This window comes from Lithobates pipiens, unplaced genomic scaffold (assembly GCF_037356315.1).
Source record: "Lithobates pipiens isolate NorthernLeopardFrog02 unplaced genomic scaffold, aLitPip1_a1.2 Scaffold_10, whole genome shotgun sequence".
NCBI lineage: Eukaryota > Metazoa > Chordata > Amphibia > Anura > Ranidae > Lithobates > Lithobates pipiens.
In genome coordinates this window covers 213356486-213380785 of record NW_027507686.1, presented here as the reverse complement: position 1 = coordinate 213380785, position 24300 = coordinate 213356486, and the positions used below count along the sequence as shown (strand labels likewise).

General features: G+C 40.7%; 1 protein-coding gene across 3 annotated transcripts in view; it reads right to left on the bottom strand.

Moving 5' to 3' along the window:
• Nucleotides 1-2584: 2584 nt before the first annotated feature.
• Nucleotides 2585-24300, bottom strand: part of SYT9 (synaptotagmin 9) — a 298848-nt gene continuing 277132 nt past the window's right edge. For 2 of the 3 annotated variants that reach the window (XM_077460915.1, XM_077460917.1), the window contains one exon: nucleotides 2585-7470. In XM_077460915.1, the coding sequence (XP_077317041.1) occupies nucleotides 7402-7470 (69 nt within the window). In that variant the 3' untranslated portion in view covers nucleotides 2585-7401. The remainder of the gene's footprint in view (nucleotides 7471-24300) is intronic. The other variant, XR_013263751.1, reaches the window with a different exon arrangement.

Here is a 24300-nt window from a genome sequence, read left to right as displayed (position 1 = left end):
TGCCTAACCTAAGACTCCTGATGTTCTGCCTGCCAGCCATTGAGGAGTGATGTTGCGTCCCCGCACATCACTTCTCCCATCCACCGCAGGAGAATCTCAATCTGGGAACGCCTTCTGCGTATTTTAAGGGCATCAGTGGGGCCTCATGTCTAAGTTTTGCCTAAGGCCTCACAATGCCTAGAGCCGCCCCTGCTGGTAACCCCCTCTACAAAGAAGGATTTTAGCTCTCCCTGACTCTGGAGGTCACCATTAGGCCTTTAGGGGGGGGTCAAGGCCCTTGCTACATACATATATATATATACACATACACACACACACACACACATATATATATATATATATATATATATATATATATATATATATATATTTATTTATAATTTTTTTTAAATAATTACTTAAACCTCATTTTTACAATAAAAAATTTTTTCTTGATGATATCCTTGGCTGGATTGCATGACATTATACCCTGTTTCTGGTTTCCAGTATTTCTATATGTCTATTTAACTTTGATTCTGCTGGGAACATTTCCTCTAGGTGACTTTTCATCGTCTCATTACTGTCTGTGCTGGTCTAGCTTCTTTGACCCTCCCTTTACTTTCCTACAGAACCTTTTAGGTAGCTGCCGGGGAAAAATCAAAGGGGAATACTATGGAATATAATTTGAGTGACAGCTCTTAGCCTACTGACATCACATGCAAGGTGCCAAGCGCCTTTTTTTTTTTTACAGGAAAATAACATAATGTATGGTATGTGCACATATCATCCATAGACACACACAGCGCAGCTCAGCCCTCCCTCCTCGCTCTCTGCTTACATGATTTGAGTGACAGCAGCAGGAGCCGATGACTTCTGTCTGTGAATGTAGGGGGAGAGGAGAGAACTGCTACAGACGGGCACATCACTGGATCGAGTAAGGACGCAGTTGAAATAGATATTTTATAAGTATTTAGGGGGGCGGGGGAGGGGTGATAGAAATACTTGGACTTTTTTTTACCTTAATGCAGTGTTTCTCAGTTCCAGTCCTCATGGCCCACTAACAGGTCATGTTTTCAGGCTTTCCATTATTTTGCACAGGTGATTTGATCAGTTTCACTGCCTTAGTAATTACCCCAGCTGTTTCATCTGAGGGAAATCCTGAAAACATGACTTGTTAGTGGGCCATGAGGACTGGAATTGAGAAACACTGCCTTAATGCAAGGTCACGCCTTTACAACCACTTTAATACATTCCCCAAACAAACAAAAAAAGACTTTGCTTATACTTTCAGGAAGAGTTCAGGCAGTGTGGAGAAAGAAATTTAGTCTTAGAAAATAGAGTCTCACTCTTCTCAAAAAAATCAGCTATCTGCACAAGAAAATATTATTGTTTGGGAAAAAATAAAAAATAAATAAATAAATATATCTTCATCTTTTCCTATTTAATGAAAATGCCAAAGACAGTGAACTGACACTAAGCCATTGCTTACAATACATAATTTTCTTTTATTAAGAACAAATTTATCATACATACTAGGTCTATAGAAATGAAACTCAGGACATACAATATGTGTTTCTCAGACTGACGCTTTATATAAAATTTAGGAAAATCTGTAACGGTACATTATATCTTCTTTCATATGTCGTATGAGGATGAAACATGCATCACTTACAACACAGTAGAATCTGGACACGCTTTCCATATTGTGTGACATTACTGAGAGTGTTCTTTCTTAGGTGTTATTTACCAACCTAGGGGCAAGCTTGCACAATGCAGAAACCAAAGCAACCAATCAGATACTTGTTTACTATTTTAGAGTCTAAATCCAAGCAAATACATTTGAATACGAAGCTGTGATTTGCAGTTTTGAAAACAAAAAATATATATAATTGCCAACATAAACATTATAGAATTAAAAAATATATAATATTGTAAGGATTTATTTACACTTTTTTTTTTACAAAAGATTTACACAAATATCACCCAAGATTCACACATTTTTTGTACTGCATCTAATAAAAAAAAAGTGAGAATCTTAGATGAAAGCTGTGCGAAAACATTTTTCAACACATCCGCACGCAGCACGCCTGATTGGCTCCCTATCCTGTCCTGCTCTTATGCATTCATCTGCGTCTTTTAAATCTCCCTAGAATTCAGCTTTAATATATATATATATTCCTCATGTACCAAATTGTATTGTAACTAATGCCTGCCTTCAATTTGTAAAGCACTGAGCAAACACTGAGACGCTATATAAATTCTGAATAATAATAGTAATAAATAAATTAATAAATAAATACATATATAAATATATATATATATATATATATAAATATATATAAATATATATAAATATATATATATATATATATATATATATATATATATATATGGGGTTTATTTACTAAAGCTGGATAGTGCAAAATCAGGCTCACTTCTACATAGAAACCAATCAGCTTCTAACCCCAGCTTCTTCAATTAAGCTTTGGTAATAAAACCTGTAAGCTCATTGGTTTCTATGCAGAAGTGAGCCTGATTTTGCACTTTCCAGCTTCAGTAAATAAACCCTATATATATATATATATATATATATATATATATATATATATATATATATATATATATATATATATATATATTTATATTTATTACTATTATTATTCAGAATTTATATAGCGTCAACGGTTTGCTCAGTGCTTTACAAATTGAAGGCAGGCATTACAGTTACAATACAACCCAATTGTGAACTTAAGTGGGGTATGCCTATATATATATATATGTATATATATGTATATGTATATATATTTATATATGTATTTATTTATTAATTTATTTATTACTATTATTATTCAGAATTTATATAGCGTCTCAGTGTTTGCTCAGTGCTTTACAAATTGAAGGCAGGCATTACAGTTACAATACAATTTGGTACATCAACTTTAATCAGTAAATAGTTCCTGTACTGTGATCCTAAAGATCAGTTTACTTAATTTATTATGATAATTTTGTGTATGTATGTTTTCTTAGGTAGAAATAAAATGATTATCATTTTAAAAAGGTCCTAATTGGTTTATGGACAAATCTAGTAAATGGCAGGTATTGTAGACATTTAATAATAAGTGCTTTGTATCACACCCCTGTTTCCCATCTGCGCTCATCAAAATGCACATGTACGCAAATGAGAATTATGGGAATAAAAAAACAAAAAAAACAAGCACACATACTGACCTCTATGGCATCGGTGTAATGCTTCAGCTGTCCTCCTCCGGCTTTAAGCCCCAGAACTGAGTGATCACATGACTGCTGGTTGCTCCATTCTCAGTCTTCAATGAGAAGAGAGAGGTGACTGTCAGTTACTGCTTTTTGCTCTACCCCTCCAGTGCTCACTGGAGGACCGGGCTTTGCAGGAGGCTTAGACATCTGCCAGTCAGGCATCTGGCTATATCCCCAAATTATCCAGTCTGATAATCCTTCCAGAGCTTGGACTAGCTCTGTGCTGTACACTGTCGGCTGATTCGGGGGGTCACAGGAGAGCACAAGTAAGTGCCCTCCTGTGACCCAGAAGAGTAGTATGACCGATAAAGCTTTGGCGACTTTGTGCAATAGTATTGTTTAATCTCCTTTCCCTGTTGCCTCACAAATAATAACTAAGCTTCAGAAGGACTATATGGTCTATGGAGCCATAAACTGTATATAGAAAACCTTACAGGACCAGCACAGAGGCTTAATTATTATGCCTTGCAGCAATGGGGTTCCTGGTTTTTAATATTGTCTAGAGCACTGCATGGAGTCTGAATGTTCTTCCTGAGTTTGCATTGGCTTTTATAGATGTGTTAGAAGGTTGGCCCAAGTATGTAAAAATTGGCTATGCACATGTGCATGCAGGTTCCAAGCCTAAACTATTGGGGAAGGCTGAGGAAAGTTTTTGTGACCTACAGAAAATAGTCAATAAATTTAAGTGGAAAAGGCTATCTGATATGGTGTCCAGAGAACTGTCCATGGAATCGCAGAAAGTTGAGTACAGAAATTTTCCTACATACAAACCCTAACAATGACCTTCTCCTTTTTTGCTTATTTTAGTCTGTTAAATATAGAATACCATTGGAACATTCTGTTATATCTGTTTGAAAAGTGAAAAAATAATTTATTTAGCTCTCCTAGTTTTTAGACTACAGAAAAAAATTGCCATTTTATTGCAGAGATTTGAGACTGGGAGTGATTGAACAGTTTTTCAAAAGACACTAAGCAGGGCTGACACCACCCAGTCTACAAAAATGCTGCGTATTACCAACCTACAACAAGGTTTAATAGCTGAATGAACTTTTGGCAGATCAACTGGTATTTTTCTTTGTGGTCACAAACAATACAGTGAATAAATCTCAGTCCATATACTGTATCAATATAAACAAATCCTAAATCCATGTAATTATTTAGTTCAAAAATCAAATCAAAAGTGATTAGAAAGATCCAAAGCCTCCCCAGACGAAGAGACAGTCCTTCAATCATAGTGCTTAGAGGTCATCACCTTCTCATAAAATCAACGCTCACCAGATGCGATAGCTGCCCTTACAGCAGCATTCACGCCTGTTTTTTTAAGACCAAAATCCACTGCTCGTAGACAGATCCCACCCAATATCCATTCAGAAGAAACTCCTCAATGGATTCAAGCTGAAGTAAATAAAGCTCACCAAGATCCAGAGAAATGCTTTGATAGTGTAGCATTTAATATAAATCCATGTAGCATTAAAAACATACATAAAAAGCTGCAGCTATCTTACATGTAAAGTTGCTGCTGACTTGGGACCAGACATCAGCGTGACATCAGCACTAGCAGCTCTTCTTGATACGTTTCGCCCAATAGGACGTTATCAAGGGGTCCTCTAGTGTCAACATTGTCCATATTTATGTAACCTCTCATAAATATACCCTCACTAGTGCTGACGTGGCTATCAAGTGGGATCTGTCTACCAGCAGTGGATAATGGATATTGGTCTTAAAGAATGCTGCTGTAAGAGCAGCTGCCATATCTGGTGCGTGTTGATTCTTTAGAAAGGTGATGGCTGACCTCTGAACACTGTTGGAAGGCTTGTCTCTTCAGGTGGGGAGACTTTGCATAATTCTAATAACTTTTTTCATTACACTGGACTTTGCATTTGATTTTTAGATATTTTCACTACAAAATCATATGGATTTATGATTATTTGTTTATGTTGATACATTATATGGACTGAGATTTATTCACTGTATTGTTTGTGAATAATATTGGGGCTGCACTTTTTGGTATATATATATATATATATATATATATATATTGTTGTCATTGTTGTTTTAAGTTCTGGATATACTACTTATATGTGAAAGCCACCACTTATTAGCTATCGTTTTCAGCAGAATGTTATATTTTTTATTACTTATTTTTCTTTACTTTCAGCATCTTTAAAAGGATAAACCCCATGGAAATATGCATGTATTCTATAAGCATTTTTTTTCTTACATATGCGTTAAGGTTTACCTGGTTGAGATGAGATAGATGATATAGGTTAGATTAGATAGGTTGATCTAAATGACTGGAGACGCTTCATTATACTAAAACTTTTATGTACTTGTACACTCTTGTAAACCTCTTACATTTACTATTCTTTTGACCAGGGGTAGGCAAACTTTGGAGTTCCAGCTGTTTCGGCACCTACAAGTGCCATGGCCATTTTTAAGGCAGGGCAAAAGGGGCAACTGCCCTGGGCCCTGTCATTGTTGAGGGGCCCAAAGCAGCTGCCTCATACTTGCCAACTATCCTGGTTTATATTCCCTCATCCCTTGAGGTTTTAGTCCTGTGATGTGTCCCAATATCTCAGTGTGAAGTGCTGCTACTAATGCTGCCCAGCTCTGCCCTATTGTTGTGTACAGATGACTCACCTGCAGACCCTGTGTTTACATGTAAATTACTGGCATTCATATGTAAAGAGTGTCGGCATTCATATGTAAATAGGGGATATCATGCCCCCCTGAGGTCATATCCACAGTAATCTCTAGCAACCAATCAACAAACAGAAATCATGTGCTGTAACCTCTAGCAACTAATCAGTGAGCCGTAATGTGTGCTGTAGCCTCTAGCAACCAGTCAGTGAGCAGTAATGATACGCTGTAACCTCTGGCAACCAATCGCAATAGCTGCCTGATCTGATCCAGTAAACTGATTTTGTGTCTAACTGCTTTTATTTTATGTTTCAGAGCAGGTGGAGAGCAAAATTGCATGGGGGGGGCAAGAAAAGTTTTGCCCAGGGTCCAATTAATATTAAAGACCGCCCTGACATGTGCCATGAGGCATTGCAGGGCATTAACAGCCATAAGCTTTAATCCCAGCGGCAGAGGTGTGATGAACTTGTGATTCCACAACAGGTGGGAAGCCTAAGTTTGCCTGCCCCTGTGGTCCAGACCACTGAACCAACCCAAGCTGACCAACCACAGCTCACTGATGATGCTGCCAGTATATCTGCACTGTGCAAGTTCACCTCTACTGGCACTGCAAGCAGTCAAGGGGATGTAGGACCATGAATGACATCAGGAGGACTAAATATCAAACAGAACAGAACATATGGAAAGAAGAAAGTGAAGAAGATAAGGTAATCAGAAATGGAGCATGAACCAATATTAGACCAAACCAACACAGCCTATTCATAATGATGTGATCAGGAAATATATGTGGATCTAAGCAGCATGCCATTGAAAAACATTCCAAAACTAGTGATGTCATCATGAGCCAAAAAAGGAAAGACTTGGGAGGAATTGAAACAAAATAACAAATAGCATGTCTTGGGATGTTAAAGGGACAGTCCACCAAAAATAATAATGACGTTATGGTAGGATAGTCGTGGGCTGAATATCCCACTTGCTTTTTGTATCTCATGGAGACTCCAGCTTCAAGATCTTTTTTCCAGCTTTAGCCACAATGTATTCTCTCTGATGCGAAAAATTCCTCAGACATGGGGAGACACCTTATACTGGCCACAGCCGGTGGATGGCCCAGGTTCATATATTTTGCTGCTGGAGTTCCCTAGAGATATTAAAAGATTGAAGGTCAATCAACCTACCAGTATTTATCCACAATTGAAATTTCAGTTTGGAGTGGACGGACCTCATAATGAAAACCAGTGCACAGGCAGGAAATCTGTAAGATTTAATAACCCCTTTGGAATGTATATTTTTAACACAGCTAGAAAAAGGAGATGTGATTGACTGTTATGGGTTACACCCTTGATTTCCTGTGCAATGACTTTCATGAACAATCCCAAGTTATATCTTGTAGCATCCGGACAACTCTTCCTCTCTGGAGTGACAAAAACGCAAACAGCTTGAAAAGCCAGCGCTCACGCATTGCTCCATCTGGAAGCTTCTATCTCAAACCGTGCCTTCCAATGGCATCTTTCACGGAGATGGTGGACCCTTCAGTGAATTGCAAGATCCATTTCCAGTTGCTGCATTTTGAGCAGACCACTGAGGAAAGTATAAGAAAGAAAAGGGAGGGAAGTAGGGACGGGAAGGAAAGGCGTGAAAAAAAGCATAGATGGAGAAAGGAAATAGGAAATGAGGCATAGAAAAACAGAAGGGAGAGAATTAAGAAGGAAGGGAAGGGAGGAAGGAAGGAAGGGAAGAAGGAAGGAAGGAAAGAAGGAAGGAAGGAAGGAAGGGAAGAAACGGAAGTGAAGGAAGGAAGGAAGAAAGGAAAAAAGAATGGAAGTTAAGTTGGAAAGGAAAGTAGGAAGGGGAAAAAAGAAGAGAAGGAAGGGGAAAGGAAAGAGGAGGAAAGAAGAATGGAGTGAAAGGAGAGCATAAGAAAAGAAGGAAATATAGAAATAAAGAAGGTAGAGAGAACGAAGGTTAAATGTGTGGCAGGAAGGATGGAAGTATTGAAGGAAAGATGGGAGGAAGGAAGGAAACAACCATGGAGGGAAATAAAAACGGAAGACATTAAGAATGGAAGGCAGCGTTAAGGGAAAGTAGTGGTAGAAGGAATTAAGGAGGGAGAGATGAGAAAATAAAAAGGGATGGAAATGGGAGAAAAAATTAAGGAGTGAAGAAGACATGGAAGGAAAGAAGAAAATGGATGAGTGATAGAGAGGAAGAGAAGAGGCAAGAAAGTATCGAGAGAAAGAAAGGAAGGAGTAGGAAAAAGGGAGGAGAAGGAAGGGAAAGAAGGTAGGTAAGATCGGACCAGAGGACAAGGAAAAGGGAAAAAAAATGAAGACACATTAGTAAATTTCTACTTACTCCAGGCAAAAGTTTGATTCTTAAGCAACAAAGAAACTGAATCAGTGAACTGCTAATGTCATTCAGGAAATACTACAGTTATGCTAAACTTTGAACATGCAGCCAGTTTACCTAATCTAAATTTTATACAGTTTGTGCATTGCTTGATAGAAATAGGCTTTTAGAAGACTAGTACGCTGACCACTTGCCCTTTTCTGGTGATGTGTTATCTCCATCATATCTACTTTTCCCACATGCAATGCTTCTGGGATGGAGGAATAATTTCTCTTTAAATGTTCATGAAGCAATTCTTTAAAGAAAGGTGCTATAGCTGTCTGTCAGTCCATTCAATAAAGGCCACCTCTACAACCATGACATTAAATATCTGTCAATGAGATTAATTATCTGCCAATCAATCTTCCATAATCGCTTCAATGGTATTACACAATGCTTGCTATTTACTTTGGTATGCTTGCGTCTCCCGAGGACATCTGCTTTATTTATTTTTCCAATGTCCTATCTATAGTCTGCAGAGGTAGGAATACACCACTGAAACATCAGACTTATCCTACATAAAGAGAACATATAGGGGGTTATTTACTAAAGGAAAATCCACTTTGCACTGCAAGTGCACTTGGAAGTGAAGTCACTGTAGATCCGAGGGGGACATGCAAGGAAAATAAAAAAACAGCATTTTAGCTTGCATGTGATTGAATGATAAAATAAGCAGAGCTTCCACTGATTTCAGATCTACCCCTTAGATTTAGAGTGACTGCATCTCCAAGTGCACTTGCAGTGAAAAGTGGATTTGCCTTTCATAAATAACCCCCATGGCCTCCTATCTAGAGCATTTAAACAAACACAGTGAAATAATGTAGAATAGCTGGTTAAAAATAATTTTCAGTTAATGGCCGCCATTGTTCTGATATTGACTTTTAGAGAAAATACAGCAAAATTGTGAACTCTCTCTATAGCAATCTTAAGAAAATGAAAGAAATGAAAACACATGGCATGGAAAAAAAGACCCGATCATCAACTCTGGCTCCCTAGTGAACACAGGGCCCCTATATGTGTACCACAGGTGAACGTCTTTCACTAAACATAGCCTCACAGTAGAACAAAACGCTAACAAGCAGCTGCAGTTGAATGATAAATACATGAATATTTGTATGAGTTACAGGCTAAATCTTTAAGGAATAGTGAAGTTGGCATGACTGGCAAGCTGCGAGTAGAGATATTTAACATACAGTGACAGTCGGCAGTCATCCTCTACTTGTTCTCAATGCTAGAATAGCTCTGAGATCTCCCGAGACCCGGGACAGGCTTTTATTTATATCTTCACTTCAAGACCTTTCCATTCAACAGCCCCAGCAAGGGCAGGAATCCGGGATGCCAGGAGCTACGTTATTGTACGTTTCTTTATAAAACCGTAGTCTTGGGGTTAGCACATTGTATAGTTTAACAAACATGCTCAATCATAGGGGCTGTCCATGCAGAAGTAATTGAAATATATAGAAAAGGAAATCAGTGGCAATAGAAAAAGAGACCTGTCTGCCTAAAAAAAACAAAAAACTGTAAATAGAAAGTTTGAATGTGGATGTTATGTCTGTAGACTAAGGCCAGGGGTTATTTACGAAAAGGCAAATCCACTTTGCACTGAAAGTGCACTTGGAAGTGCAGTTGCTCTAAATCTAAGGGGTAGATCTGAAATGAGTGGAAGCTCTGCTGATTTTATCATCCAATCATGTGCAAGCTGAAATGTTTTTTTTATTTTCCTTGCATGTCCCCCTCGGATCTACAGCGACTTTACTTCCAAGTGCACTTGCAGTGCAAAATGGATTTTCCTTTAGTAAATAAGCCCCTGAGCGTCATGATTACATTAGAAAAACACCATGTGTAAATAATATTCCATTTTCAAGTCATATTATTTATGACTTTTAAACCATTTGGCTCAAGATCCATGGTGTGCTGTAAAATATATTTTTTGCTTCATTCTAAGAATGCCCAAGTACAAACGCTGGCTTGGTTGTCTCGGCCACAGGCATCTTCCCCCACCTTGCACGCTAGCGTGGTGTTTGCTGATTGGCGTGTGCGCCCTTATGTGTCCCATTTGGGGTCGGCATTTCCCACAGGTTGGTCTTTCCTCCTTATATTGCTAGCACCTAGCACTTCACTTCATTGCTCCACATCTCTCAGCACTAGATAATGTATCCAAGATAATGCACTCACTCACATTTTTTGCATTTTATTTCATATTTTTATATTTTATTATCTTTTTATCTTTTATTTTGGATTTGGTTATTACACACCACATTTGATTTAATGGTTTCGTTTTTCACTGATATCATCACTGACACAGGTTGCTGCTATATTGTGTACACTTTTATACCATTAATTTTTTTTATTTATTTTTTATTTTCACATCACTTTATTCACCCTTAGGCCCCTTTCACACTGAGGCGCTTTGCAGGCGCTAGAGTGCTAAAAATAGTGTCTCTCCTGTCTCTCCAGTGTGAAAGCCCGAGGGCTTCCACACTGGGGCGGTGCGCTTGAAGGACGCTGAAAAATGTCCTGCAAGCCGCATCTTTGGAGCGCTGTAGGAGCGGTGTGTTTGCCGCTCCTAAAACGCCCCTTCCCATTGAAAACAATGGGGCAGCGCTCCAAACACGCCTGCAAAGTGCTTTGAGGGCGGTTTTAACCCTTTTTCTGCCCCGCTAGCGGCGGAAAAGCGCCACTAAAATGACAGTAAAGAGCCGCTAAATATAGCGCCGTTTTACCGCCAGCACGCCCAGCGCCTCAGTGTGAAAGTAGCCTTACGCTTTTTCTAGAAACCCTTAAGATGTTTTCAATCACATACATAATCATTCCTAGGGACCACCACCCTTTGGAGTTATGTCCGCCCCGGGTGTTGTCATGTGGGGGTTTCGCGTGCGCTGGACACCAGCATTTCCCGGAAAAGATGCCCCTTGGGGAGCCTCCAGCTATCACTATTGCACTCTCGCTGCACACTAGCTGTGAGTATTTTTATAACCAGGGTTAATCCCAAGGTTATATACTTCGTATATTTAAAAAAAAATTTTTTTTTTAAAAGCAATGACCTGAAACGTATTACGCTTCATTTCAGATAACACACATTGTTGTGCCTGAAGAGTGGATATAAATACTCTACGAAACGCGTAGAGTCTCTGTATATACAATGTGTAATACTGATACAATACAGATATATGTAATATAGATGAACTATGAGCCTTTGTATATGCAATGTGTAATACTGATATAATATAAATATATGTAATATAGATGCATTTTTGTGACCCATGTACCTATTTGTATGGAATTTTTCATTTTGTTTTAAAATAAATATACAATTTCTTGGCCCCTCACTATTGACTGCGTGCTTCATATAAAGTCCCACTTTCTTTTTTTTTTCAGTACAAACATATTCGTTTTTTTCTGAGGTCCTAAACTCTCTCATAGTCCATAACATGGCCTTTGGGTTAGACAGCAAACATTCCCTGTCCACAATGGCATCAAGATGAAGAATGGAAGAAGTATATTGCTTGTCTTAGTACTGATCAAGCAGAAAGTGAAGAAAGTGATTGGTGCATGACACCACTTGCATTTTTCCATTTAGGACTAAGATATGAACACCATGAAGAATGGCTCTTGCTTTTTACCTGCCCTAGAAGTAAGTAGGGCTAAGGTCTTCGTTATGGTAGGAGGGTGTCATAAGGTGACACTAGGTTCAAAAGAAAAACCTCAATTCAAGTATACATTAACTTAAAGTGGTTCTAAAGGCTGAAGTTTTTTTTTTTTTACCTTCATGCATTCTATAAATGAATGTAAAAAACCTTCTGTGTGCAGCTACACACCCAGCCCCCCTAATATTTACCTGAGCCCCACCTCGATCCAGTGATGTGCATGAGAGCAGCTGCTCACCCAGGTCTCTCCCTCCTCATTGGCTCAGACTCAATCACAGCCAGTAAGGAGGAGTGGGGGACAGGATTGAGCCCTGTTCTGTGTATCCATGGACAAGCAGGTTGCTATGGAGCAGGGGGGGAGCCCAGAGCGCCACCAGGGGACCCAAGAAGAGGAACGATCTGGGATGCTCTGTGCAACACAATGCACAGAGCAGGCAAGTATAACATGCTTGTTATTTAAAATTAAATACAAAATCCTTTAGTATCATTTTAAAAAGTACCTTATATTGTTCTGAGCCTTTTATCGTTGTTTTTGTTTTTTACATAGAAAGTGGCTACTTTCGTTTTACTACTTTAATAGAAAGTGGCTACTTTCGTTCTCCATGGTCCCACTGTATGCAGGAAAGTGGCTACCCTCTCTTGTTTGTTTCTGAGATGGACTATGGACTATGGGACGTGTGCTGTGCATAGAGCAGTGCACGTGACCACAACTAATGTGCAACGCTTATCTCAAACAAATTGAAGTTAGAAGAAAAAGCATAGGTTTGGGAACTCACAGAGGATATTACATGGAGGCAAAAAAACACTATACGAAATAATTTACAAAAAAATAGATTACAGGGCCATCAAGTAGCAGATGTATATGGATTATTTTTGGAAAACAAAGATGTAAATTTTAACCTCCCTGGCGAGTGTGGCTCGGGGGGGATTTTCAGTACCAAAAGCTGTAACCCTGAGCCACACTTGGGATCGCATGGCAGGATCCAGGCAAAGTTACTTACCTTGTCTCCAGGATCCTGCGATGTCTCCCCGCTGTGTGTGCGAGCCGTGTCCTATGATCAATCTATCACAATGCTGGGCTCCGTTCCCTGTGAGCGTTGTGACGCACAGGGACGGAGAACGGCGCCAAATTCAAAAAGTGAAACACACACAATACATATACAGTACACTGTAATCTTACAGATTACATTACTGTATCAAATAATTTCACATCCCTTTTTTCCCTGGTGGTTTCTCCAGTGCCCTGCATGCAGTTTTATATTATAAATACTGTTCTTTCTGCCTGGAAACTGGAGATTGTCCATAGCAACCAAAACCATCCCTTTACATCAAAAGCAGTTTTAGACCAGCTAGAAAACAGCGATAATAAATTAGAATCACTTGCAGAATTGAGCGATAGCGATTTGTGGGGAAATTCGTCATCAAACACTGAAAGTAACAACAGTGACAATTCTGCAACTGAGCAAATTTCAGTGTTTTTGATCTGATTACATCATTGAATACATTTTATTATTATTATATTATTGTTTGTTATAATTATTTATAGGTATTTATTATATTATAATTTATGATTTTGTGTTTCAAACTTTACCATACCCAGGCTATCCACTAAGATTTAAGTGTGTTATTCCTAAGAATTACAGGACTACAATATAAAACGTCAAATTTCCATGCAAAACATTGTACCGCATTGAGCATAAAAAATCTGAAATAATCATACCGCCAGGGAGGTTAATGTCACTTTAGGCACTTGACCCACACCTCATGTCAATGGAACATTAAAGTGTTACTAAACCCAGGACCCTGCATTCACTATATCTGGTCTCCCACAGTATACAGAACATGGAAATGCAATTACTTTAGTAAATATAAACTGCTAAATACCTTTTCTCATCAGCAGTATATAGCACTCCTATGACTTCTATGAATGTCTGGTTAAAGCTTGTAGGAGGGGTTTTAATTCTACTCTGACTGTCCTATGAGGCTGCAGGACCCCTGATACTCTGTCTGGACAGTGCTGATTGGCCCTGTGATGGTCACATGTACCCTCCCAAGAAAAAAAACAACTCTCTAGCAATAGACATCAAACTGAGCATGTGCAGAGTGACTCCAAAGGCTCTATATTATGAAGAGATGGATTGGGGACAGTGGAAGAAGGGGAGGGAAGAGAAGACAGGATCAAACCGCCTTTTTACACAATGCAGAGGATTAAGCCCTTAGGTTTCACAGTGAGTATAACAAGCATGATTTACTGCATATACAGACTGATTTTACTATTGTGGGTTTAGTAACAGTATAAATCCCAAAGAGCACTTTTGAATTTACTCAGTTTCATCAAATGTGTCCGCCCTTGATTCTGAAGACATTTGAAAACCTCCCTTTACAAAGAAGGAGGCAGATTCCTGATAAGGATAAATTAATAAGTACATTTGTTTTAGTTTCCAATTTTCTAGATTAATCTATTTGAATTAGCTGACTGCACAGGAAATAGTTTGCAGTGGCGTCTGTAGTGTGCAGTTCACTAATAAGTTGCCAACCCTTTCCACAGTATGATCCACTCTTTCTTTACATTTCCTACATTTTGGTAGTGCATTCGGAAGCTGCCATATTTGGGCACATAACCACCGCACAGAGCGAAAGGCAGGAAAATATTTGCAGTGGTTTACCTTGCCCATCACCAGAAAGTTTCTGACTTCTACAAGCATAATTTTACATCCACTACTTCTAGTTTTATCAGTACTAAGGCCTCCCAGGGTAGAGGGTAAGCATAGCAGGATCAGGTGAAAGTGTTTCCCCGCGGACTGGGACATCTGATCACAGTTCCTTCGTGATTTCTCTTTTTCCTCTAAAATCAGATTGGAATAGCCAGAGCTGTAGATTGGCATATCTGAGAACAGACCCTCCATCTCTCTAGCTTGGGTTCCCTTACAACCATGGGTGGACTGACAACTCATGGGGCCCCCGGCAATAGGAAATTATGGGCCCCCCCTGGGAATCAGAGATTATGGGGCCACACAGTATTCACACACACAGTATACAATCACAGAGTATACACATAGAGGTACACACAGTATACACAGACATGTTTCTATTGGATGGGAAGGTACTGGAGAGGTGGGGCAGCTATAATCTCGGGATTTTTAGAGCAAAGGGATGTCGGTAAGGGACATTTTTAGAGACAGATGTAAAAAAAAAAAAATACAGATTTTGACATACTGTCCCTGGTTCTACTGAGGCTGGCAACCCTGAAGGGGTCCCCTAGTGGCCCGGGGCCCTCGGGCAGTGCCCGAGTGGCCGAATGGTCAGTCCGCCCCTGCTTACAACCACTAAATTCCCAGACTTCAAGACTTTACAAATCAGTATAGACAGGATTCAACTACGGACCATCATAAGATAGCTGACCTGCAGTCAGCGGCATGCAGTGAAAAGGTCAGGCTGTTCACTCCAGAACACAGCATGGGTAACATTTATACATTATTCACTAAAGATGTAAAAATGTAATATAAATAATTCTATGATAATGTCACGTTTACTGTTTGAAGACCAAATTTAAAGTGGGCCTTCACGCAACTTCTTTCCCCATGCCCTAAAATGTTTGACACTTTTTTTACAGGTACCTACTCCCACTTCCGTGCCTAGACAACAATGGTGTGCACTTAGGCATGCCACCTACCCACACCCCCTTCCCTGCAGCAGCAGTCCCACAGCATTGCATGATCTTGTGCATGTGCAGTAAGCAATGAATTAGCCTATTGGGTTTATGGTGAAGGGATTGGCTGGTAAGCCGCTCAGTCAATGAGAAGTCAGAATGTCCTTCAATAAAGACCACAGAGAAGAAAATGAAAACACCATAGGTGTATGGGATGTGGTGGTGCAGGTAGGTACAAGTTTAAGTCCACACTGTTTTTTATAAAAAAAAAAAAAAAAAAGAGCAAAATTAAAGCCAATGCATTTCTGGGTTAAAGAGCCGTTTCATCAGGGTTGGTAAAATAAAGCAAAGAGGCTGGATCAACACAACATTTAGGGCAAATGATCTTATGATATGCAGGGAAATAGACCAGTACCTGTCTGTTGTCAGTAACTGTCTGATGTCGTCGTCAACCTGTGCTTTGGTGTTATACCAAATGGAGGGTTGCCAAAGGCATTCAGCTCAGCAGGAACTGTAGCATCAATGTTGAGGTGCTATAGTCTACATATAAGTTAATGTCATTCACAGTGCAGTGAAGAAAATTTCTAACTCAATTCTTGTGTTCACTTAGGAAAGAGGCTTAAAAACTCTGCCCCCCATTTATAAATATGTGCTGCAGCATTTTATTATTTAAAGGGGTTTTAAAGTCAGAAGGTTTTTTTTATCTTAATGCATTCTATGCATTAACCATTTCAGCCCCGAAGGATTTAACCCCCTTCCTGACCAGAGCACTTTTTGCGATTTGGCACTGCGTCACTTTAACTGATAATTGCGTGGTCATGCAACGTTGTACCCAAACAAAATTGATGTCCTCTTTTTTCCACAAATGGAGCTTGGTTTTGGTGGTATTTTATCGCCTCTGTGGTTTTTATTTTTTGTGCTATAAACAAAAAAAGAGCATAAATTTTGAAAAAAACACAATATTTTTTACTCTTTTCTATCATAAATATCCCCCAAAAATATATAAAAAACTATTTTTTTACTCATTTTGGGCCGATATTATTCTTCTACATATTTTTGGTAAAAAAAATAGCAATAAGGTTTGCACAAAATATATAGCATCTACAAAACAGGGGATCATTTTATGGGATTTTTATTTAAAAAAATTTTTATTAGTAATTGCGGGCGATCTGCAATTTTTATCGGGACTGCAACATTATGGCAGACATTTTTTACACTATTTTAGAACCATTGTCATTTATACAGCGATCAATGCTATAAAAATGCATTGATCACTGTGTAAATGACATTGACAGTGAAGGGGTTAACCACTAGTGGGCAGTGAAGGGGTTTAGTGTGTCCTAGGGAGTGATTGTAACTGTTAGGGGGCTGGGCTTTAACACACAGGACAGTGATCACTGCTCTGGATGACAGAGAGCTGTGATCTTTGTCCTGTCACTAGGCAGAATGGAGACAAAAGCATCTCCTCGTTCTTCGTCTCTGTGAAACGATCATGGGCACCCAGCGGACATAGAGTCCGCGGGACCCGCGGTCATGGTCGCAGAGACATTGGCGTGCACCCGTGACACCGCTTCTTAAAGGGAACGTACCTTTACGCCCTTTTGCCTACCAGTGCCATTCTGCCGACATACATCGGCGTGCGCTGGTCGGCCAGTGGATAAAAAGCCTTCTGTGTGCAGCAGTCCCCTTCGCCCCCCCCCCCCCTTTATACTTATCTGAGCCCCATCTCTGTCCAGCAATGTCCACAAGTGTCTTTGCTGTCCAGGACTCTCCCTCCTGAGCTGGCTGAGACACAGCAGTGGCTCTCGCTGCTGTTAATCAAAGTCAGTTAGCCCATCAGAAGAGAGAAGGGGAGGGGTCAAACCACAGCTCGGTGTCTGAATGGACACACGGACCTGTAGCTCGGCTTGACTATCAGTCTTGTCATGGCTGACCCACAAGCCTGTAGCTAGTCAATCAGCTCCTGGCCACTCCTTGTCTCCTGCCACTGCTTTCTGGATTGATGGCACTGAAGAAGGATTTGCCTCAATTAGGGAAGGTAAAGGAACGTTTTGGTTAATTTATTTATTATGTTTTTGCATCACAACTTGATTTAGGGCTTCTTTAGAGTGTCATACAAGAGACTTTAGTTGTATTATTGCACATTTTATATCTAAAAATGTTAGGAACATATGCACTCTAGGAGCATCCTATCAATACCCACATACATATGTTTGAGACATTAATTGGCTCAGATCTTCTTCTTCTTAAAGTGGTGTTGCCACCAAAAAATCCAAAATAGTTTAAAATTCTTTAAAAAAATAAATAAATAATTGGAATTTTTTTTTTTTTTTACACACCTCTAAATACCTGTTGCTAGGGGGTCCCTTGTAGTCTGCCTCCTTTCTTGCCCGGACTGGTGAAATCAAACTGTCACGTGTCCCAGATGACTGTGCAGCGTATCACGGTGCCCCGTGCCGCTCGAGGGGGGGCTTCGTTCACATCCAACAATTCCAGGTGTGGGGGATGCCTGCTTCCTCTACCGTGCACTGTGGTTCCACCTGCCAGCCCTTTTGTCACTACTGGATGCAGCGATGACGAAGAGGGGTAGCAGATGGAAACCAAACATGCAGCAAGGCACCAAGCATCTGACACAACCGGAAGTGTATTTTTGTGGAAGTTCAAATGGAGGTTGTAGTTTTTGGACTGAGTTAAAATCTGAAGGACAGGCAGCAGGACAGATGACTATTAATGCTATTCGTTTGCCGAGTTTTATAATTTGATCTTTAAAACAGTAACAAAAACATTTTTGGAAGATAGAGAAAAGGAGCTGCACACCAAAGATCTCTTCCTTCTAATGCCCCATACACACGGTCGGACATTCCGACCACAAAATCTGTCTGATTTTTTCCAACGGATTTTGGTCGAAACTTGTCTTGCATACACACGGTCGCACAAAGTTGTTGGAAAATCCAATCGTTGGTAACGAGGTGACGTTATACATGTACAACGGGACTACGTAGAGGCCAGTAGCCAATAGCTTTCGTCTCCAATTTTTTGAGCGCCGGACCTAGTCCCTCTAAAAGTTCGGTCGTGTGTACGCAGCATAAGAGTCTCTCCAGAGATGAGGGGCATTCAGATAGGCAGCCTGACAGAAAAGACGGCATTATATGTAGATGACATGGTCCTGTTTTTGCGTGATTCCGATACATCCCTATTGGCAGGCCTGTCTATTCTAAATTTATTTACTTTATTCTCTGGCCTGAAAGTCAAGTGGGGTAAGTCCCAAATTCTTCCACTAAAAATACTGTCTCCCACCTCTCGAGTGCCTGCAAAATGCCACTTGCATCAGGTGGATAGGGTTAAATACTTGGGCATCCATATTTCTAGTTTTGTATCTGACTTCATCACTCTTATGCCGCGTACACACGACCGGACTTAGGTCCGACAGACTTCCGAGGGAGTTCTGAGGGAGTTCTGACGGACTTTCCGAATGAACAGACTTGGCCACACACAATCACACCAAAGTCCGATGGATTCGAACGTAATGACGTACGACTGGACTAGAATAAGGAAGTTCATAGCCAGTAGCCAATAGCTGCCCTCGCATTGGTTTTTGTCCGTCGGACTAGCACACACACGAGCGGATTTCTCGGTAGGAACTGGGTCCGGCGGAGTTCTGTTGGAAAAATTTTAAACATGTTCCATTTCTAAAGTCTGTCAGACTTTTGCAAATCAAAAGTCCGCTGCAGCCCACACACGATCGAATGGTCCGCCAGAATCATTCTGTCGGACTTTTGATGTTGAAAAGTCTGGTCGTGTGTACGCGGCATTAATGTCACCCCAGCATTGTTGGTGCTAAAACCCAGATTGCAAGCATGGCAAAATCTTCCTTTAACACTCATTGGGAAGGTTAACTTACTAAAGATAACATTTCTTCCCTTCTTCCTGTATATCTTCCTGAATTTGCCTGTATGGATACTGAAATATATACAGCATCTCACAAAAGTGAGTACACCCCTCACTTTTTGGTAAATATTTTATTATATCTTTTCATGTGACAACACTGAACAAATGACACTTTGCTACAATGTAAAGTAGTGAGTATATAGCTTGTATAAAAGTGTACATTTTCTGTCCCCTTAAAATAACTCAACACACAGCTGTTAATGTCTAAACCGTTGGCAACAAAAGTGATTACACCCCTAAGTGAAAATGTCCAAATTGGGCCCAAAGTGTCAATATTTTATGTGGCCACTATTATTTTCCAGCACTGCTTTAACCCTCTTGAGCATGATGTTCACCAGAGCGTCACAGGTTGCCACTAGAATCCTTTTCCACTTATCCATGGCGACGTCATGGAGCTGGTGAATGTTAGAGACCTTGTGCTCCTCCACCTTTCCGTTTGAGGATGCCCCACAGATATTCAATAGGGTTTAGGTCTGGAGACATGCTTAACCAGTCCATCACCTTTACCCTCAGCTTCTTTAGCAAGGCAGTGGTAATTTTGGAGGTGTGTTTGAGGTTGTTTTTTTGGAATACTGCCCTGCAGCCCTATCCCTGAGTGAAGGGGATCATTCTTGGCTGCAGTATGCCACAGTGCATGTTGGCATTCATGGTTCCCTTAATGAACTGTAGCTCCCCAGTGCCGGCTGCACTCATGCAGCCCCAAATCATGACACTCCCACCACCATGCTAGACTGTAGGCAAGACACACTTGTCTTTGTACTCCTTACCTGGTTGCCGCCACACACACTTGACACCATCTGAACCAAATAGGTTTATCTTGGTCTCATCAGACCACAGATCATGGTTCCAGTAATCTATGCCCTTAGTCTGCTTGTCTTTAGCAAACTGTTTGCAGGCTTTCTTGTGCATCATCTTTAGAAGAGGCTTACTTGTAGAACAATAGCCATACAGACCAATTTGATGCAGTGTGCTGCATATGATTTATACCCTGACAGGCTGATCCCCCCCCCCCCCCCCCCCTTCAACCTCTGCAGCAATGCTGGCAGCACTCATACTTCTATTTCCCAAAGACAACCTCTGGATATGACACTGAGGACGTGCACTCAACTTCTTTGTCTGACCATGGCGAGGCCTGTTCTGAGTGGAACCTGTCCTGTTAAACCGCTGTATGGTCTTGGCCACCATGCTGCAGCTCAGTTTCAGGGTCTTGACAAACTTCTTATAGCCTTGGCCAGTGGTTATCAACCCTGTCCTCAGGGCCCACTAACAGGCCAGGTTTGCAAGATAACTGAAATACATTGCAGATGATATAATTTGCTGCTCAGTGACTGCAGTATTCTAGTCTGCATCTCTCCAAGGTAATACATAAAACCTGGCCTGGTAGTGGGCCCTGAAGACAGGGTTGATGACCACTGGCCTAGGTCATATTTATGTAGAGCAACAATTATTTTTTTCAGATCCTCAGAATTCTTTGCCATGATGTGCCATGTTGAACACCAAATTGAACACACCTGCTCCCCATTCACACCTGAGACCTTGTAACACTAATGAGTTACATGACACTGGGGTGTACTCACTTTTGTTGCCAGCAGTTTAGACATTAATGGTTGTGTGTTGAGTTATTTTGAGGGGACAGCAAATTTACACTGATACAAGCTGTACACTCACTACTTTACATTGTAGAAAAGTGTAATTTCTTCAGTGTTGTCACATGAAAAGCTGTAATAAAATATTTACTGCTGTGAGGGGGTGTATTCAGTTTTGTGAGATACTATTTTTAGGAATATAGATAGCTTGGTCTCAGACTTTTTGTGGAATTGGCGCAATATAAGGCAATATAAAGGCACGATAGTCCCGCATCTGTTGAATGCAGCCAAAGCTTTGATCCCATGCTATTGGAGAACTAAACAGGTTCCAACAATACTGGAATGGGTGAAAAGGGTGGAGCAAGTTAGGTTAATTGAAGAGTCGATACATAAATTACAGGATATAGAAGGGGAACACCAAGGGATATGGCGAAAATGGCTGACATTCTTGGAGATGGGGGAGTGTCGCGCAACGCTTGAGTGAGAAGGGGACAGAGAGGGCGGCGAAAGAGAAGGGGGAGATAGAGGGGCATACCTCCCCCTTCCCCCCCTTTTTTGCCCCTGGGGGGGAGGGGGGTAAGAAGGTACTAAAGGGTTGTTTAATTTGTAATGTGTAAGAAGAGGCGGTGTGAGAAGACCTCTCAATAAATCGTATTGATGTTTTTTATAAATGGATATGTATAAAGAGGAAAAAATAAAAATAAAGAATATATAAAAAAAAACTGTACTTCTATCTACTATCAGTGGCATACTGTTTGCCACCCCCCCCCCCCCCAAAAAAAAAATTCCACCAGCTGCCACTGGCTGAGGCTATGTATCAGTCTTAGAGCTAAGAGCATGGCCTAGTGCTGAAGTCTTGTTTGTTTAGTGTGTCATATGTTACCTGATTGGCAGGCTGTCTTTAGATGTTTTTGGTATATGTCTTTGTACTGTTTTTTAAAATTCAATAAAAAGAATCTAAAAAAAAAAAAGTGGTTGTAAATCTCAGTCATGAAATCATCATGTCATGTGTATCATCCGAGGCTATTCACTTCATGGGTATATAAGGGGGTTTACAACCACTTTAATGCAGCAGATGAAAGACACATCATGCTTACTTCCCTTCGACATCAGAAGATGTCCAGCGGTGCTATCAACAGACTGGGGCCCAGATACACTCATCTAGTCTGGCCAGAAGTGGTCTTCATGGAATATTGCGGCCAAAAAGCCATACATCCAACATAGAAACAAGGCTAAGCGACTCAAGTATGCACAAAAAACATAGGACTTGAGGTGCAGAAAAACAGCAACAGATGCACTGGACTGATGGGTCAAAATTTGAAATACGGTACTTGGTTGTCGCAGAGGGCAGTTTGTTCACGAAGGGTTGGAGAGCAGTACAATAATGAGTGTCTGCAGGTAACAGTGAAGCAAGGTGGAGGTTCCTTGCAAGCTTGGGACTGCATTTCTGCAAAAGGAGTTGGAGATTTGGTCAGGATCAATGGTGTTTTGAAAGCGAAGAGCGATCACACCGAATACTGATTCAATTTAGATTTCACTTCTGTTCACTGACTTTCCAATTTATTAATTGATAAAAAGAAACTATTAACACCGTTATTTCTGAAAGCATTCTTACTTTACAGCATTTATTCACACCTGCCTAAAGCGTTTGTAAAATACTGTATGTGTGGAGGTCTGAACAGGGTCACCTTACCATGTTCATGGACAGTAAGCCAACTTAAAGTGGTTCTGAATGCAGAAGGTTTTTTTATTCAAATGCATCCTATGCATTAACCACTTTAAAGGGGTTGTAAAGGCATTTTTTTTTAAATAACAAACATTTTACTTACCTCCACTGCGCAGCTCGTTTTTCACAGAGTGTCCCCGAACTTGCTCTTCTGAGGTCCCTCTGCAGCTGTCTCCGCTTCCCCCCCCCCGCAAGGACTTCTCACGTTCCTGTGAGCTCCCTCGCATGGTGAGAAGTGCTTGCGGGAGCACTCCCGTGATACAGCCAGCGGCCATAGCCGCTCCATGTATCACTCGGCCCCTCCCCCGGCGCGCCGCGTCATTGGATGTGATTGCCATTGGCTCGCGCTGCTTTCAATCCATCCACTGTAACCAATCAGCGGCCAGGCTGATAAGGCGAAGAGGATGTCGGGTGTGAGTGCGGGACTTTTGAGGGGTTAGGTAAATAAAATGGGGGGGCTGGGGGGGCCGGTGTCCCATCATATAAGGTCCCCATCACATAGTGTCCGCTGTGTACTGCGCATGCGCAGTACACAGCAACACAGATTCCGAAAATAGCCGAGGATGAACAGCGCCTGTGCCGTGAGTCCAGGTTCTAGCCCCACCATCCAAGTGGACATAGAGTAGGAATAAAAGAGAGCCGAGCCCAGTGAGGCCAAGCCCGAAGCGTGGCGAGCGAAGCGTGGCGAGCGAAGCGAGCCCGCGAGGGGCCCTCTAATTTTCACAACCCTATGTCCGCTTGGATGGTGGGGCCACCACCTCCATTCATGGCGCAGGCGCCGTTCAGCTTCGGAGATTTTCCGAAGCTTCTTCTGCCCCGTACTGAGCATGCGCAGTACGGGGCGGACGCTATATGATGGCAGGACACTATCTGCCAGAACACCGGCATTGTCTGATTTTTTTCCCCTTAATGAATAGAATGCATTAAGGTGAATTTTTTTTACCTTTACAACCCCTTTAAGACCAGGCCTTTTTCAGAAATTTGTTGTTTACATGTAAAAATCACTATTTTTTTGCTAGAAAATTACTTAGAACCCCCAAACCTATATATATATATATATATATATATATATATATATATATATACATATTTTTAGCAGAGACCCTAGAGAATAAAATGGTGGTCATTGCAATATGTTATGTCACGCTTTTTTATCGCAGCGGTCTTTCAAACACAATTTATTTTTGTAAAATATACACTTTAGTGAATTTAAAAAAACACAAAAAAACAGAAAAGTTATCCCAGTTTGTTTGTACAAAATGAAAGATGATGCTACACCGAGTAAATAGATACCTAACATGCTATGCTTTAAAATTGCTCACGCTTGTGAAATTGTGACAAGCTACGGTACCTAAAAATTTCATAGGCAGCGCTTTAAAATGTATTTATTTTTTACCTGTTTAGAGTTATAGAGGAGGTCTTACATTAGAATTATTTATCTTGCTCTAATGCCCACAGCGATACCTC